The sequence below is a fragment of the Phaseolus vulgaris genome, chromosome 7, assembly GCF_051622355.1.
Source record: "Phaseolus vulgaris cultivar YP4 chromosome 7, ASM5162235v1, whole genome shotgun sequence".
NCBI classification, from domain to species: domain Eukaryota; kingdom Viridiplantae; phylum Streptophyta; class Magnoliopsida; order Fabales; family Fabaceae; genus Phaseolus; species Phaseolus vulgaris.
Window position 1 is genome coordinate 53,752,812 of NC_143504.1, and position 20,047 is coordinate 53,772,858.

At 28.7% G+C, this 20,047-nt stretch overlaps 2 protein-coding genes across 2 annotated transcripts; one reads left to right on the plus strand and one right to left on the minus strand.

The window, feature by feature from the left end:
• Window positions 1–550: 550 nt before the first annotated feature.
• LOC137830248 (indole-3-acetic acid-induced protein ARG2) lies at window positions 551–1,427 on the minus strand. Its single transcript, XM_068637445.2, has 2 exons — window positions 1,213–1,427; window positions 551–1,006 (listed from the first exon to the last, which is right to left on the minus strand). The coding sequence occupies exons 1-2, from the start codon at window positions 1,284–1,286 to the stop codon at window positions 781–783; spliced, it is 300 nt and encodes a 99-aa protein (XP_068493546.1). The 5' UTR covers window positions 1,287–1,427; the 3' UTR covers window positions 551–780.
• Window positions 1,428–10,071: 8,644 nt separating this feature from the next.
• Window positions 10,072–16,752, plus strand: PARP2 (poly(ADP-ribose) polymerase). The gene is made up of 17 exons (XM_068637443.1): window positions 10,072–10,264; window positions 10,337–10,594; window positions 10,937–11,018; window positions 11,605–11,840; window positions 12,106–12,232; window positions 12,466–12,521; window positions 12,986–13,059; window positions 13,269–13,315; window positions 13,459–13,508; window positions 13,782–13,844; window positions 14,613–14,693; window positions 14,953–15,063; window positions 15,222–15,297; window positions 15,419–15,561; window positions 15,858–15,931; window positions 16,298–16,403; window positions 16,502–16,752. The coding sequence occupies exons 1-17, from the start codon at window positions 10,178–10,180 to the stop codon at window positions 16,598–16,600; spliced, it is 1,770 nt and encodes a 589-aa protein (XP_068493544.1). The 5' UTR covers window positions 10,072–10,177; the 3' UTR covers window positions 16,601–16,752.
• The last annotated feature ends 3,295 nt before the right edge of the window (window positions 16,753–20,047 follow it).

Consider the following 20,047-nt stretch of genomic DNA (forward strand, 5'->3'; position numbering starts at 1 on the left):
TTTTGTCCCTATTATAACACCATGTAGCTTGTGAAATTTTACTTATTATTTCCGTCGTTTTATTAAAATAAATTACAAACCCAAATAGCTAGAATTTCTTTTTCATTTAATTATATTTCGCTTTCACTTTTCTTGAATGAATAACTCTTTGTTGCACTAGTTTTCTTAAATATGCTTTTCCTTTTCTTTTAACTCACGATAAAGAAAGAAAGTAGTATAATTGATTGATTTTATTAAATTAATAAAGATTGATAGTTTGTTTTTAATGTAATTTAAAAATTGTCTTTAAGTAATATTCCAAAATATAAATATTTTTTTTAAAGATTAGTTACAAAATTAAAATAATATTAATTTTAAAAAACAGTTATAAAAAAAGCAAAAAATAAATAAAATCCTTACACATCTCGTTTTCTTTTTCAATTCTTTTTTTCCCTATAAAATTCCTCACAAATCTCCTAAATCAAAATAAGAAAATCTTCCTAAATCATCTCAAATTAATCCAGGTAAATCGTCACAAATAGTAAATAATGTCTAATGGAGAGAAAGAAGATTTGAGAAGTTACAAATAATTCCTGTTATTTATCAGAGAGAATACAGATAAAGCATAGTTATGAGTTTTCCAAAGGAGATGCAATGAAGCTAACAAAGTGGTCTTAACTCTTTAGAGAGAAATACAACAAGTGATGTAGATGATTGACTCAGAGTGAATAATCCCCAAAAGTTCTGTGAACTTCGAGAGACTTGTAACATATAAGTGACCAAAGAGGTCGTGTGTTGAAATCAGTGGTTGAATTTTTTGCCCAAAACCATAGCTCGCAGGTCAGCAACATCAATCTCGTTGGTGTTCTCAGGTTTGTAGTAACCTGTGACAGGGTCAGGGACCCACGAAACCTTTTCAGCACCTCTCCCCTTCTCCTCCCCTGATTTTGGGGTTATGTTGCCGCTGATGGAGGCACCTCCTCCTCTGGTTGCGCTTTGTGTCGCCGCCGCCGCCGCGAACCCACGCCTGTTCCAACATAAAACCACATGAACATTAATCACCACTTTTACCGATTCTTTATCCCTCACTTCACCACCCGTTACAACAAGATTCCCCCTTTCGTAATAAAGGAGACAAAAGAGAAGAAAAAAGATCCCTCCCACCCAAAAAAAGCCAGCAAGTGCGGCTTTTGAAATATAGCTGAAAAAAAGAAAGAGAAACGGTTGGTGAACCTGGTGAGAGTGTTGGAGAATCCGTCGGCGACAAGAGCAGAGAGAACCTTAACGGTAGTGAAAGAGCGAGCCATGGTGATTGAGTTGACGAAAGGGTGTTCAACTGCGGAAAGCTTGTTCCTCGGATGCGAACGAAGAACAGGAAACAAACTCTCCACAGAAGACTAGAGAAACCTCTGTGGTCTAGAACGTTCTTGAAGGCAAGTTGTTTTGTTATGAAGTGGGAGAGAGAAGTGGTCGGGTATATATAGGCGAAGGAGAAGGTACGCGTTGGGGAAAAGCGCAAGATACAGCCTCACACCTATTCGTTCATTTCTAGAGCCATTTAGTTCTATTACAGCCTTTTTCTTTTTCAGCGCCCAATTCTTTTACCTAAAAATCCCCACAATTACATGGATATATCGTATGTACAATGTATTTGTCCAATCCAATGTTTCAAACTTCTAAAATAATTTTCCTCTCCTCAAACAACAGTCGTGTACATACGGGAAAACAAATGGAGAAAAAAAAATATTTGTCGCATCAGAATTTCAGAATCGCGAAATTTATTCATAAATATTGTATGGAACTATGATTGGCATGAACTAATAATTATGCGAGGAAAAGTCGGCGTTCGGCAGTGGTAAAATACTTTACGGATTCAGTGTTCTCCACATCACTAACTATAACGACCGTTCTTCGCATGATAGTGTGACATCAAACCATCCACGTGGCAACGCTAGTGGGAATTTTGAAAGAGACTGTGGGGCCGTGTTCTGTCAAAAGAATCCTAATGTTGTGTTCTGTGTTGCAGCGTGGTATTATGAAAAGAAAAAGGAGGAAGTATATAAATTTAAAAATAAAAACAAGGGAAAAAAACAAATTTGATTGTTTGAAAAGATTAATTTTGTGATTGATAATAACATAGCATAGGAGTAGGAGACCGAGCTTGACGCGTAGATCACGAGGCTTGGAGGTGAAGTCGGAATGTGGGGTTGTTTTGACTCTTCTTCCATTTGAACTTTACAACTTTGCCAACTTGTTTGTGAGTGGCGTCTTACATGAGTTATTATTGACTAAACCAATGGTCCTTCCTGGGAATCTTCTAAAGCCGGTTGACAAGTTCTTAGAAGCGGAATTAATTGTTTAGGAATTCTACTAGTGGGACGTGTTTTGGGTTGATTCGAATGTAATAACTCGGTTAGATAAATCCACTTGAAAAATATTTAGTTCGGTTTGAATAATAGGTTCAATTTTCATGAGATCGCTTCAGATAATTGACAATTTAAATTAAAAATAATAATTAAAGATAAAATAACATAGTGATTAACAAAATTAGTTAGATGTATATATATTTTAGATGTAAATAAAATTGATAAAGATAAAAGTTGCATGAACTTTATTCTGCAGCAGATTCTTGTTGATAAAATTATATTTTTGTTGATGAAATTGTTGAAAGAATGTCTATAAAAGGGGTTAAGACCCCAAGTAAAGATAAGTTTTTCTAAGAACTTTACACTAATATGAATTTTTATAGTTTGAATGTTCTCACTAACTTGATGTCAGGGTGTGATTAACAAGTTGAGTCACTGATCACAAAGCACTAGCATCTTGGTTCAGTATCTTAGCGCTTCAATCCAGAGTCCACTTTCAAGTCTGCAAGAATCAATACCTATTTTAAGTTCACTTTACTTTTTATTTTTAAAATAAAAAAAAATATTTACGTTGTTAAAACTCTTATTTTTTTAATATTTTTTTATATATATGTGAAAAAAAGATAGAGTGGACTTAAATAGAAGTACGCTTATATAATTTTTTTAATAGGTATTGTTATTATATGACAAATAATCTTACATTATTTAGAAGTGAAAAGTCAACAATAATTTAGATATAAATTTCTCAATAATAATTTAAATATGTATTTCTCATTTATTCTTTTATATGTCTTTTTCAGTCCGTTTGTTTTCAAGAAAAAATAAATAAAGTATTTAAGAAAATATAATAATCAAAAGAATAAAAGGTTAAGATTACTAATAATTGTTTTTACTTTTTTTTAAATAGATGCTTTAATGTTAGGTATCATTATGCAACTTGACATCTCATGCTGACACCTCAACTAACAACAATCAAAATTATTTTTCCTTTAGTTTTTACTTTTAATTTTTTTAACATTTTAAAAGATATTGGCAAGAAAACGTATATATAATTTACTTTATTACCCTTTTTCATTTTAAACTCAAATTATAATACATTTTTATGTAAATTAAAATTACAATCTAAACACAACAAATATAAACAAAATTATAAAAATTATTAGTATTAAAAATAATATAATTAACCATATTATAGATATAATAAAATATATATTATGTTTCAACCACGGAAAATAATATTTTAATTAAAAATAATTAGAATCTAAAAAAATCAAATTATTTTTTCAATAATTTTTAAATATAAGGATAAATTTGTAAATTTATATTTTTATCAATTAAAAAAATACAATTTCAATGTCCCATTACTCACAATTTTTTTTCACACTTTTCACTCTATTTACCTTAATTTAAGTAACTTCATTTTCTTCACATTTTCTCTTATAATCATCTCAAATTCAATCCCTCAAATTCATTTTCTAATCCAAACAAACATAAGGATATAATGTCGATAGAACTTCAAACTTAAAAAAAACATCTTGAATATGTTAATTAACCTTAACTATTTTATCTCAATATATTTAAGTTCAGAAGATATATAAAACTTTTTTATGGTTAAATTAATGTTAGTTTTTTTTAAAAAAATAATGTTATACATATATGAAATGAATATTATTTAATTTATTAAAATCATTATTGGTTAAAAAATATTAATTCTTTTATTTTTAGTATTTATTTAAGTTCATGTGAATTAAATTGATATTAATATAGTTTTTTAATATTTATTTTAATGCAACAACCGTTTGAATGTTATAACATTAAAGAGGTTGAAAATCGTGGATAGAATTATAACATTAACAAAAAAATATAAATATTTATTATGTTATAATATTAATGGAGGTTTAAAGTTGCATATATAATGTTATGATATCAAGGAAGGTTGAAACAATTGATAATGCTATTTCTTTAGTAGAGTTCAACACAGAAAAATATCAATATATACAATGTAAAAAATTATACAATGCTGTTTCCTTTACAATAATTCAGTTTCCCTAAATTCTAAACCACCAAGTTCTTAGTATGCAAAATTTAATGTTAAAAAGTATTTTTTTTAAAAATATTTTCTCTCTTATATTACTTGTCCTTTAAAATTTAAAATTATGGTTTTCAGTTAGTTTATAATATAATTTGATTTGATCTGGTCGAAATCATGAATTATTTTTATGTTATATTTACTATAATTTTATAATAATTTATCTTTCTTTGATTTTTATGTTATTTTTTGTTTTCATGCTACATAGTACATGAATAAATCACGTTACATATATAAGTGACTTATAAATCAGCGTAAAGAATTTTTATGTGTATACTTTTATGTTTTATTCTATTTGATAACTTTAGTTATTTAAACTTTGTTAAGTATATATAATTAAACTCTGTAACTACATTTTTATAATTATATTTTTGTTGTATAGTTTGTTTGAGTTGTTATGTTATATGATCTTACTAAATAATATTTGTTAAATAATATTTTTTTCACTAACTTGCACCATTTTTTAAAACATTATTTTCTAACTTTCTTTTACATTTATTCTTAAACTATTTCTTAATTTTTTCTTTACATTTTTTTTATACAAGGGATGGCTTTGTTATATATATATATTGTTGATTATTTATATTTTTTTTATCTTTATTATAAGATATTGTTGAATGTGTACTTTATCTTTGTTGGAGTGTATACTTATAGAACAATTTTTTATATTGAATCTGTATTAGAATGGATTAATTTAATATTAGGACAACATTTCGTACAATTATATAATCAAATCTACAAATTGAGGTTCTTAAGTTTTTTTATAATTAAAATGATTTTGTAAATAATTTAACAACTTTTCGCTATCATCTAATTTTGTGAAAGATAGTTAAAATCAATATTTCTATAAACTTTTATAATTATATAAATTATTAGCATAAATAATCAAAGGCATTGTAATATAACTAGGAAGTGATTTAAAGGTCTGAAGAGAAATAAAAATATTTAATGACACATCTAATATGAGAGAAAAAGTATGAGAGGAGAATTGTCAAGTTGATGGAGGGAATGAGACTGTATAAGAGTTTACTCTTTGGGGAAAGTCAAGAGCCATTGCATATCTTTCTTTTTAATTAATGCACCTTGTTTCCTATATTCTAGACTATAGAATATAGAATATATATACACCATAAAGACTGCAATTCATAAACATATGCTTAATCATTCTCATCTAATACTTGACTTTTTTAATTAATTTAAAATTATATAATTTTACTTTATTCATATTATAAAAATATTGTATTAATTTTGCTACCAGCTTTAGCTCTGATATTATATTTAACAATAAATTTTATTTGTAAATTGTTAATTAATACTTTACATGTATTCCTTTGCATTTTGCATTTTAATAAACATGAAGTGAGACATTTTGATGGCATTAGAACATAAATTTAGGCAAAAAATAAATAGTGGAACACAAGTCAGCCAAAAAGTTGGGTTCTACTTCCTCCATATGCATCCTTATCCATTAGAACATGCAACAGGGATCAACAAGGACTTTGTTAAGAAATATGTTATATAGAATTCCCTGAATGTTTTCTTACAAGTACATCATCATAAAGTTATTGATTAAAAAAGTCAATACTAAACATCACCTTAAATGTCAATCTGTAAAAAACATTTAACTTAAAGTAGACGCCTACGTGTGTAGTTGCGTTTGTTATGAAGGTTGTCCATTTTTCTTGTATGTTTTTAAATTATTATATAGATAAATAAATCAGTTTATTTAACTGAAGAAAAACCTGAATACGTTATACCTAGTAAAAGAATGAATGAAAAAAATGTGAAGATGATTTTTGTCGTGTTCTGTTCCATAGTCAAGTCACAGCAATTACTCATTGCACACCCTTCTACGGAAAGGATACAAGTCCATATTCTATTCGGCCCACACTAAAACGAAAGTGAAAGTAACTACAATGACTTTGTTTTGCATCTCTATATTTTCTTCTTTTTATAAAGTAACGATAAAAACTCATATTATTCTTTATATTATCAACTTCACTTATTATATTACTAACATCACTTATTATAAGTTTATATATGTTGATCTTTATTCCATATTCGAATAATGTTTTTTCAGACTATTTTTCAGAAATTCACAACTCAAGCCAAAGGTTTCTTTAACTTTGAAGAATTCATTTAGTGACGATTCATATTTTAGTAAAAATATTTTATTCATCTTTAGATAGCATATACTATTTTTCATGGAAAATTATAAGCCCATCAAAAACTTATTTGCATATTTGGTTTAATTGATTTTTTTTTTATATCCAATAAAAAAAGACAACTAGGCAGATTCTTCCTGCACCAAATCATTTTGGACTGCACCCAATATACGTAAATAAAAAAACTAAAATATCCTTAATGAAATGAAAATTAAAGTTTAGGTAAAATGTGCACCCAACCCACACCCAACCCAACAACATTGCATCTTTTTTTTTGTCTGTGAGAAGGCAGCGTGCGGAGAAGACTGTGAGGCAGCGCGTGGAGAAGGAGACAAAGCCACCAAAGAAGGATTGAAGCCACCGCGCGTTGCCTCCTCACAGTGATCACAGAAAAAATGGTGCAATGCTGCTGGGTTGGGTGTGGGTTGGATGTGGGTTGGGTGCACATTTTACTAAACCCTAATTTTCATTTCATTAAAGGTATTTTGGTCTTTTTCTTTATGTATATTGGGTGCAGTCCAGAATGATCTGGTGCAGAGAGAATCTGTCAGACAATTATAGGATGAAGAAGTGTATAAAACACCTTAAAAGAAACCATAAAAGAATATTAGAATCTTGTTCAAAGATTAAAAATAAGATTGAGACTGCAGTTGGTTTCTTTAGCAAGGACAAATTATTATCATTTTTTAGTAAGACTTTAGTTTAAAATATAAAATAAATTATATGAGTAATTTGAGTTTATAATTTAGTTGTTTTTTCTTGCACCTCCATACCTTCTGCTGACACCCCATAGTTTATTTAATTCCATAAATACCTTCATGTAAAACAGATAACTTTTATGGAGTTTTCGTTGTGGAGGTAAGTGCGTGAAGAGCTTGGTGAAGGTCACGGTAGTGATTGTTTTCATAATGAGTTGCAAAGTGGTTTGTGGTTGTTTTTTGTGGTGGTGATAGTTGGAGGTGTGTGTTTATTGTATGCTTTTTCGTTTATAGTATAAGTTCTGGTGTGTTTTTTATTAAAAAAAACACATTCCGAATTGGAGAATTTAGAACTTATTCCTCAATAAGAAAAAAGGCTTATGGATTCTAGATTTTATAATGTATTTTTTTAATAAATACATTTTGGGTCTTATATTTTAACTTATGATTAATTAGGGTTAGCATTCTAAACCTACCTAGGGTTTCAATTGAGTTTCCATTGACCCAAAGAAACCTCTATAGTGGTTTTAAAGCAAGGAGGGCACAACAAGGGGGTCGAACCTCAAAGAAGGTACAAGGAAAGCATCAGAAGGAATGCGTAATTAGATACATGACACATTTTCCTTTATTCTTCTAGATCTATGATTTATTTTTTAATTTTGTCTCTCTTTTGGACCGATCATAGCATTATAAATAAATGTGCTCAATTCATATAAATTTAAACTTGAATGATAAGAGTTATGCTGTCCAAATTTGACAATAAACACTTGTTATTTTTTTTAATGAGCAAATATAAACACTTGTTCTTGAACTCTCTTCAATATAGTTAGCCTAATTTTAAACTATTTCTTAGTAAGTTGACCTTCCCTCTCACTCTCCCTCTCCCTCTCCCAAACTCATTTCTCCACTTCAGATAGAAATTTCTATTCCTCTATTACCAACAAACTTTCGCAATTCTATTCAAAATTTCAAAACAAGACAATGGTAAAGGAAGAGATGCTACGTTTGTTAATATAACCATGGTTGTATGAAGTAAGTGTTTTTTCTTCTACTACTTTCTTTCTTATTTTCATTTTGTTGGAAATGAACCAAAACAAAATCCCTCGACAATAGAATAATCTCTCATGCACAGTATTTTATAGGACTAAATCATTTTTCTCTTTCATATACAATGTTCACGCCAAAAGGAAAAGAAAAAGAAGAATGGGAAAAAAGATGGAATGGATAATTTGGAGTTTTACTTTGTAGTAGGCAGTATAGAGGCATTACGGAATGACAAACAACCAATAAAAGAGACATGAGTCACCATAATTAATAAAATTTTATAAATTCTCTTATTTCATTATTTTTTTTATAGTTAAAGTTGGTATTAGTGACAAAATTTGTTTCGTAACTAAAATACTTATACATGTTTCAATGATATTTAGTTTAACATAGTGATTAAAATACTTCTACATATTTCGATGATATTTAGTTTAACAACATAATTAAAGTTTTGTATTAATGATTTATCTTAATTAGTAATTATAATATTCCTTATATTAAAATAAAATAAATAGAGGTGATTTTAAAGTTACTACTAAAGCCACCGCCACTTTAAAATTATATATCTTTTTTAAAAACTTAATATTTTATTAACTAAAAATTAAATAATAACAATTGCAGACAAATACTAATTCATGATGGAATTTTGGTATCCATTTAAAACCGTTGCTAAATATAAATTTTAACGCTATTAAAGCGATTAGATGGAGATAACTATGTTTAATTTTTTTTTTAAAAATTATGAACGTAATTAAATATTTTAAAAATAAAGTAATCAAATTAAACTTTTAAAAATAAAAATCATAAAAATATAATTTAACTTTTTTATACCCTTAATTTACTGTAAAGTCTACTATGAAATAATCACTCATTCTCGTGAATCTATTTATTGGTCTAGTAAAAATGTAAGTAACATGTGAGGTGAAATTTTTTTTATTTAAAACAAACATAGTGTCATTATTTTTTGTTTAAATATTTTTTTTTTTTGTAATAATAAGGTTGAGATTTCTAACATTATTAGTTTTAAAAAACAAACTTACATATTTCTTATTTTTTATGAATTAATTATTGCTTTTTATGCAAAGGATTAGAGGAGTATCAATAATATAAATTAAAATCAAACATATCTTCTTATTACATTCTAAAAATAATAATAAATGTCTTTTGTTATAAAATAACAGAATAGTTTTCAAATAAATATTTTTTCATTCATCAAACGAGTGAAGATAATTTTTTTTTAATTCTTATTTCTATCTGTTTAAAAAACTCTTATCCACAATTCTTATGTCTTTCTATCTATTTTACCCTCTCTCTATTTCACCTTTAATCCAAACAAAACATTCATATATATATATAATAATTACTTTAAATTTCATAAAATACACTTATAAGTTATTAAAATATTTTTTCCGAAAGTAAGAAAGCATATCGGTTAAAATTTTACATTTCAGCCGCAAATTTTAAAGTTGATTTGAGTTTTTCTTTAAATATGCTTTTAATTACAAAATAATAAAAATTGCTTTCACTATTTGTTTATTCACTTTTTTCTAGAGTAGTAGTAAAATGAAAATTTTCTCAAACCTTAGTTGTTGAAAGGTCGAAAAAATGGAGGAGAAAGAATCACGTTGACCATTAACTTCAACTTTTTCTTTACAAAGATGATTTTGCAGTTTAGGCCTTGAATTTAGTTCTTATTTAGATATTATTCCAGCGTGCGAAGCACACCTCATAAGTCAAGCCCTTGTATAAAAGCGGCGTCGTATGCTGCAAGTTGAAACAAAAGCTTCAAAATTGAAAGTTGAGTGAGTAAAATAACGTCACCCATTTCCCTCTAAAATGGCGTCAAGTAAAATGAGGGTGGAAGAGCTAAGAACGGAGCTCCACAACCGTGGACTCTCCATCACCGGAACGAAACCCACTCTGGTACTCTCTTACCAAATTCACACTCATTCACTCTTTCTCTTTTCTCTCTCTCTGATGCATCCATAATTCCAGCTACGTAGACTTGGAGCCGCTCTTCGCAAAGAAACTCGAAATGCGACGAGTGAAGCTGATGCTAGTTCCACTCGTAGAACTAGAAAGAGAGCGAGGGATTCGCACAATCAGGATTGTGATCACTCCCAAGAAATCGAGGTTGCAGAGGAGACAAAAGAGGAGGAGGTGAAGATAGTGACTGCAACCAAAAAGGGCGTGGCGGTTCTCGATCAGTATCTTCCGGATTCTGTGAAAACGAATTATCATGTTCTGCGTCTGGTAAGTTTAGTAACTATTACGAGACTTAGTTATCCTAAAATCAACTAAAATTTAGAATAAAAACATATTTTCGACATCACTATTTCCTTGGACATTGTGTCACTTTAGGATTAAAAACTTTTAGAAAAATGAGAATATTTCTTTTTAATTTAAGGAGCGAAATACGGTTTATTCAAATTTCAGACGTTAAAAACATAGTTAAACCTGATTGCATATTAACCTTGCCAAGTTGTTCATTTTGTTGTTATTGTCGTCTGTGACGTGCTATCATTTTGTTGATTGGTGGTGGTTTCTTAATGTGTTTAAGGCTCACGTGTTTTGGTACGCTTTTGAAAAATGCAGGGTGGTGACGTCTATGATGCTATGTTGAATCAGACGAATGTCACAGACAACAATAACAAGTTCTATTTGATTCAAGTTCTTGGTTAATTTCAATTCTGTCTGCCTATTGATGATTTATGATAGCTTTTTGTTGATACGTTGATTTATTGCAGTCGTTAAGTGGTTGAGACTAGTGGTTCTTCATAGCTGTGGAATTTTGATAAAGTTCTCTATAAGCGTTTGCAGGAAAACAAAATTAGAAGTAAAATGTATTTAGTTTCTCCATGAACTAAAATCTACTTAGGAATCTTAACTTTTCAAAAGTTAAAGGAAAAGGCTTTTTATAAGAGTTAAGTACGTTATTTGATTTTGGCCTATGCAAGAGTTCAGTTCATTTTATTTCTTATTCTCTTCTAGTGCTAGTGCTTACAAAAAAGTTTATCCTAACAAAGCCAGACAATAGTTTGGTGCTTCTCTCTCCCCCACAATTTTGGAGTAATTTTTATCTTCCATTTTGGAATATCAGATGATTTTGAGAGAGATTAAAATTTGATATCAGTTATCTCCAACTTGAGTAATTACGAAAATTTGTTGCTTGAGTTGTATTGGAGTTGTTTTGCATAATACTTAACCAGCATTTCTGTTTATTGCACTGGTTTTGCTGACTGCATATATCAATTATTTTGCAGAATCGGATACTGGTGGTGAATTCCTTGTTTACAATAGATGGGGAAGGGTAGGTGTAAAGGGCCAAGACAAGATACTTGGTCCTTACAAATCATGTGAGAGTGCCATTCAGGAATTTGAACAAAAGTTTTTAGCCAAGACCAAGAATGCTTGGTCCGATAGGGATAGTTTTGTTAGCTATCCTAAAAGTTATGCGTGGCTGGAAATGGACTACAGTGGCAAGGAAAATGAATCTACTGTGAGTTATGCGACTCTATTCCTCTTGCTGTAGTTTCTTTTGCTTCATAACTTGATGTGCATTTTGCAATTAACTCTAGTCCACTAGCTATTAATTCTGAAGTTAGTTCTCCGTCTCTTTTGTATAAAAGCATTTGTATAGAGTAAAGTTCCCTTTTTTTCTTGTCAATATTTTATTTTATTTGGAGTGTCACTGGTGGATGGGGAGCAAAAGGAGGAGAAAATAATTCGATTGGCCATTTTAAACGCTTGGATCTTGTTTTTAGGTTACAGAAAATCATGGTCGTGCTTTAGGAAAGCAGCCTCAGGAATCTAAACTTGAACCACGTGTTGCAAAATTTATATCTCTTATTTGCAACGTGAGCATGATGAATCAGCAAATGATGGAAATAGGTTGGTTAGTTATTGCTTCTTTCCTTCATGTGGGATGAGTCACGCATATAAATCAAAAACATGCTTGATATATTCTGTTGATTAATTTAAATCAATGATATGGTTTGCATAGATTTGTCAAACAATTGACAGTCAACACTCATTGTCATGCATTTGAATTCCTCATTCTAGAATTGTGATATAGCCGAATTCAATATTCTTGATGTGCTTTAACTGTGAGATCTTTACTTTAGGGTACAATGCAAACAAGTTGCCCCTTGGAAAACTTAGCAAATCAACAATTTTAAAGGTAGGCCTTTGACATGTAGTATTGTTTATTTTATTTAATATTCCTATGAAAAGTCTGTCACATATACTAATTTCTTCTTTTGGCATTGTCATGTTGATGGAATCAACATTTATTAATACCGTTGAGCTTTTAGTATTTCTCCTTTTATATTTGGGTAATGCAGGGTATTGTCTATGTTCCTATGTGTGAGAATAGAAAAATTAATTCATTTGTAGCCTCAATTTTCATATATTGTTATTAAGAAGCCTTTTGACTTCAATCCACTTCTCTTTTGCTTCTTAGAAACTAATAAAAACTAAGAACTTATAAAACACCAGGTACTTTACATCTTTGCATCTTGATCACAAAGTTCTCTTGGGCGGGGATTCTGTTGTTTTCATCTTTCTGGGAACTGCTACAGCATTTCAACTTGCATATCTTGTCTTGTTAAAAGATTAACTATTTATATTTTGTGAATTATTTAGGGCTACGAGGTTCTCAAAAGACTTGCTAATGTGATTGATAAAGGTGACAGGAAAGTTATGGAGCAATTAAGTGGGTATGGAATTTGGGTGTTCTTTTTTATTTTCCTCGATGTCCTATGCTTTGCTTTTCATTTGGAATACTTGCCTTTTTTATTTACTTTCAAACGAGATGTGTGCTGTTTACTTGTATTATAATTCATTTTCTGTCATTTGAGGTTGGAATTTCTTGCTTTAATGATATTGGAAAACCATATTTTATAATTGGTTTATGTGCTTGTTGCAGAGAATTCTACACTGTAATTCCACATGATTTTGGATTCAAAAAAATGTGTAAGCTGTCTCCTTCTCATTTATCTAAAGAACACATGCAAAGGTTTATATCATAATGGGTCTAAATTATAAATAAATCCTCTTGGTGGCTATGCATTCTCTTTTTCTAGAGGAATACTAACATGAAAATATTAATATGGCAGCTGTGTTTGTAATTGACACCCCTCAGAAGTTAAAACGCAAGTTAGAAATGGTAATCTTTTTTTCCCAGATGCATGTGTTGACCTGGTTATTCTGGTTGCTCATAGATTATGATAACTATTTTCTTACATTTTGGATGGTGGATTCTCTTACAAGGATACATAAATTATGTACTTCCATTTATGACATTGTTGCCTCTTGTGTTGTCCTTAGTACCTTCCTCTTGTTTCCTTAGGAACTACTTCCTTGAATTTCTTACAATTTTTCTAGAAAAAAAACTTTATAACTTTGTTTGTTTAACCATTAATTGATTCTTTACTCAAAGGTTGAAGCTCTTAGTGAAATTGAGGTTGCCACAAAGCTTTTGAAAGATGATGCAGAAATGCAGGTATCTCTATTTAATTTTCTTCTTGTAGTTGTCTATATCTGGAATTTTTTGGAGTCTTTTCAGTGTTTTTCCTGGGATGCTTCAGTTAGTTATTACAGTTACAATATTCGTGTCTCTTCCAGCTACAAGGATAACTTAAATATGTAATGAGCTTGATGCCTATGATATAGGCTGTAGCTGAAGTGTAGTTATCGTAGATAATATACTCATCTCCAATCCTAACAATTTAGGAGTTATTATTTATCATTATATTGTAATCAGAATCAAAACATAAATGTGTACTGCTGAGAAGAATCCTCTCAGGCAATTCCAAGTATTCTAAAGAGTTCAAATGCTATTATGAGTGCTGAAATTATTATGGAAATTCTAATTATTTAACATTAAAGATTAAACTAATTTACAAATTATGATTATTTATGGATATATTTGATTTGTCCTTGGTACCACATATTTTGAACAAGATATTTTATAGTTGTATTTTTAGTTTTGGTGAAATGAGTACAGGTGTCCACTATTATCACATCAAACAACCTAAATGGATTTGCTTTCTCTGGAAAATATGTATTTGCAGTTTTGTACCAATTTAATGAATTTATTGATATAATGTTATTTAGCACAATTCTGTATACCAGGAAGTGCCCCTTGTGCAAATAATATCCACTTCGCCAATGAATGAAATGCATTCTTGTTTTGTTTGTGCTAAGTATTTCCTTCAATTTTAAATAGCCACTGGTTTAGGCTCATTATTGTAATTCTGATTTGCTGTAGGGAGATCCCCTGTATACGCGTTATCAACGCCTTCATTGCGAACTGGTACCTGTTGAATTTGGTTGTGGGGAATTCTCCATGGTAAACAACTATGCCGTCTCTAGGGTTTTGTTGAAAAAATTAAAAGTTTATTACTATGATAGACAAGGGCTGAGAAAAGAAAAGTGAATTCTAAATGGTGGTATCGTTTCTTTCCATCTGATATATGAAATATAATTTTGTTCCCAAGCCAAAAAATCATCCTCCAAAATTTCTTACTGCAGTCCTTAAATTTGACCTGTCGCTGGAGCTTCAGTTCTTGATCCTGACAATATCATCTTGTCCCTTTTGATGTCACTAGATTGAAGAGTATATGAAGAGCACTCATGCAGAAACTCATTCAAACTATACTGTGGAAATTGTTCAAATATTTAGGACATCACGAGAAGGCGAGTCTGAACAGTACAGAAAGGTGTGACACTGGCTAATGCATGATTGATTATGGATCTTAAAAAAAAATTCTACTAGGAATATATATTTTTTAATTAAAAGTTTGTTTTGGTTTATGATATAGCGTATATATTTCGACCTTTTTTGCATTGAGGAAATTGCCTTTTGGTTTTGAGACAGTTCGCTAGTACAAAAAATAGGATGCTTTTGTGGCACGGTTCTCGGCTTACAAACTGGACTGGAATTTTATCTCAAGGTCGTTTCTTCTCTTATTTGTTCAGTAGTTTTTTGGTTTGTGAGCATGTGGATATGGAGTATAGATATTGTAATTTTTGGTACATTAATATCCGAGTCTGAGATGGACATGTAATTGTCAGGTTTACGCATAGCCCCTCCTGAGGCACCTGTAACTGGCTACATGTTTGGAAAGGGAGTGTACTTTGCTGACATGTTCTCAAAAAGTGCAAATTATTGCTATGCTAGTCGTACTGCTAAAGATGGAGTGCTCCTTTTATGCGAGGTTGTTTCTTGTTTAATGAAATTATTGTTACATTACTAATATAAGTGCTCTCAGAAATGAGGACTGAAACTCCAATTATCAATTTCACCAATTGGTGTCAAATATAACAGCCTTAGTTCGAGAAATTTGCAATTCTTTTATTTTATCACATGTTTCTGAAATATAATGAGAATTATGCAAGATTCTATTTAGAAGATCAATCTTACAATATATTTATTATTGATCGACTTCAAAAAAATTGATTTATTATTGATCCAATTATCCAGTAAACATTCTTTATTTACTGTATTTTATAGGTTGCACTGGGAGAGATGGCTGGGCTTCTAAATGCCTGCTATGATGCCGATCAGTTGCCTGAAGGAAAACTGAGGTTTGTTCTCCAATTTGTAACTGTCACTACTCTCTTCATACAGTCACAGTCATTGTTATTTGTTAACATTAGTTTAAAATCAACTAAATTGATTATAAGACCAACTAAATAGGGAGCGAGACCCAATACTTTCAAATGAGTCTGGGATGAATTCCACTCAATAATTGTGTGCAACAACCATTTTTCACTGTAATTCAATGACAAAATCTATATTTGATCAATTGACTTATGTATTTGACCAAAAATAAATGAATATTTATGCCTTCATGTAATTTCAGTTAGTATAACAAGTTTTCAGGGATCCTGGATCCCGTTTGACCCCACAATACTAGTTAAGTTTATATACTTCTCAATCTCATACTGCAGCACGAAAGGATTAGGAGCTACTGCTCCTGATCCCTCAAAAGCACGGGAACTTGAGGATGGGCTCGTAGTTCCCCTAGGAAAGCCTGAAAAACATTTATGCCTCAAGGTATGCACTTGAAATTAATTTTTGATTAGCAGGAAAGTTTGTTGATGATTGTCATGATTTAATACTTCATATTTATTCTCTATCACTTTGTATTGCAGAGCTCTCTGCTGTACAATGAATACGTTGTTTATAATGTGGAGCAGATTAGGATGCGCTATATTGTTCACGTAAATTTCAATTTTAAGAGTAAACGTTAGCGTCCTAAATGATTACTATGTTATTTGAGTATTTTATCATTTTGAGCCAATCAACAATGATCATCAATGTAAATTATTTTTACCTTGAAACTGATTAGCTCTGCACTGCTGCTTAGAAAATGAAGTCAAAGGCTACTTAGTCTTTTCTTTCTTATCTTTGGTAATATTTTAAGCCAAGATAATCAAATGGAAATTAGGATAACTAAATTAAGAAAGGTAAGGGATATATTAATAAAATCACTAAATATAGCGACATTTGATTTTAATTCTTCAATTTCTTTGTCAGTTTTAGTTGTATTTTTCTATAAATAATATGCTATTCGGTGACGATCTACATCTGTCATCAAAATACATGCTTTGCTCCTTTCTACTCGTTTCTTTTATTGTGTATAAAAAAACTTTGTACTCTTTCTATGTTTTTTTTTATAAAAATATTTTTATTTTAGTCATCATTATATAACTTAACATTTGAGATAGACTGATACCTCAAGTAATAACAATTATCTGTATCACATGAAAAAAATATTAAAAAAAAAATTAGCCTAAAACTTATATGTTAACAAAAACAATACATAGGTATACTATCCTTATTCATAAAGAAAGATACTAAATAGAAACTTATTATACTGAAATAAAGAATTTTAAAAATATACTAAATAAAAACTTATTATACCAATGAAATAATCTCTTACTATATTTTTATATTCATCTATGTAACATTTCTACCACATTTATATTATATACTATATATGACATTTTATGTAATTATATTAACGTATTTTTGTACTATATCAATAATATTGCATAACTATAAAAGTATTAATTTAATCCCACAAAAAACCTTTTTTTTAAGGATATCACATAAGCTAACTAAATATTAAATAACTATAATATTTTCTTAAACAACTTATTTAATATGCTAGTTTTTAAATTTTATCATATATATTTTTTCCATTTTTTTTAGCTGGCAATCATATTAACATATATTTACTATATCATTTAACAAAACAAATAAACATATAACGAATAGCATTTTTAGATATGTAATCATCTTTTAATTGCAACTACTTTTATAACAGAGTTCTACTGTCAATTAATATTTTTATTATTCTAAATTCATTTGTTTTGTTTTAATGAATAATTTTGGTGCATGTTATAATTACCTATCATTTATATTCTATATTGTAATGTACTGGTTTCTTGATGAATGGAAGTTATCAAATATTTACACCCATCAGAAAGTAAAATAAATTAGTTTGAAGTGGTGAGTATTTGCATTAACAAGCGGTAAATGAATAAAAAATCCGATAAAGATATTTTGAATAAGATTATCATATTTATTTATTTGTCCTTTTAAGCAATCCACATCTTTTCATTTTTCCAAGTGTTCGACTAACTTAATGTTTAAATACTGATAAATCAGTTTATTATAATATTATTGTTTTTCTTTTTCCTTATTTTAATATTTGAATATCTGGATTTTTTATAATTTCACACACATATCCCTTTCTCGTAAGAATCTTATTAAAAGTTTCATTTCATCATCTAACTTTTATCATTCTAAATTTGTGTAGGTATCTTGATGTATTTAATTGAGATTTTAAAATATTTACTCATAAAAATATCTTGTAGTATTGAATTGAATTTTTTAAATATTAAACAAATTCATGATATTACCTTTTTTAGAAAACAACAACAGGTGGCATTTAATTGAAAATTTAAAATGCTAAAAAAATTAAAATCATACAAATTTCGATAGATAATGTTGTTAATTGAATTTTTATATATTTTGAGTCTTTTTATTTGTATGTATACAAAAGCTTATTAAATATTTATATGAAAGTAATTTAATATTTAAATTAAATTTTATAAAGAAACTTCTAATAATATGATTTATAAATATATACTAAATATATATTAGATTGATGGATTGAAACACCACCTTAAATTACATAAAACAAACAATTCCAGTAATACTTAATAACCTCTATTATCTTGAATGAAAAAAAAAGGAGTTGTGAAGGAACTTTTTAAATGTGTCTCTTCTTTCTTCTTCTTTCGACGTTAATGTTTTTATTATTTATTTGTCATTTATTTATTAATTAATTAGTTAATATTTTTTTTATTTTCTGTTCAAAAATGTTACTTTGTATTATTATTATTATCTAATTAGTTGTTTACTAAAGTGAGATATTCATAATAAGAATTCTTTTTTTAAATGCATGAAAGGATGAAGTCCTTTAAATTCTTATGAATCCATAAAACCATTTTCGTTTATATCAATCTATAAATCTTATAAAATGTGAAAAGTGCTGAAAAAAAATAAATAAAATAAAATAAAATAAATAAATAAATAAATAAATAAAATAAAAATAAAAAAATGTGAAAAGTCCTTTAAAATTCCAAATTATAAAATTTTAGTTAAAAATATAATTTAAAAAATTATTATATTATTACAATTTTTGTTAAATTTACCTAACTTTTTTAATGGAAAAAAGTCTTCTGAATCCCATACATCCCCTGATATAAATTTAATAGATGATATAATTAATGTTTCTGTAATATTTAAACTGCATAGATATCTTAAATTATTAATTATTAGATTAAAAAATTATTATTTGGTTTTCTTTTTTTACCGTCTAATAATATACAACATACAAATCCGTTATATAGTAATGGCACGTGGTATAATTATCCATAATTTATTTTATTTATTGTAATTTATTATTTTTAAATAATTAACTTATAATTGATTTATTATACCATTATTACTCTTGTAAACGACCTGCCTTATGATTCTCCTAAGAAATCCATGAGTAAATAGTTATTTAGTTATTATAAACATCATCACTAAAATAAATTTTGTCCAATTTTAAGATGGCATTTTTTTTCTCTCGCTTAGTCAAATGTTTGTTACAGTTATTTTTGGTTTAATTCATTATCTCTTAATTTTATTACTTAGAGAATCTGACGTTGATGGTAACTCTCTTACTTGTCATAATATATTTTTCCACTTATAATTTGCTTATTTTCTTAGAATGTGACGTCCTTTTATGATTTTATACACCATTATTCTATAAATGAAAAATAAGCAACTTCCAATATAAAAGCAGCTTCATCACATCTTCAAAATGAAAATGAGATATACCATAAGAGCATTCAGAAAATACATTGATTACATACCCTGATTGTCTAGGCTTCAGGAAATTCATACCTTATGATTAGTTCCAGCATGGAACAATGGTTGAAAAACTGGACCACAGTAATCATGAACCAAAACCAGAAGATTTTGAATTCAAGAGAGTTTTTCTTAATAACATTAATGCAGATATGGTAGGGGGAGGGAATATGACAGTAATTCAAAGCATTGAAATCAGTGGTAATAAATGTGATGTTTTTTTAAAAGTTCTTACTAATTTAGCTGGGTTGAAACATAAAATTCTGCGA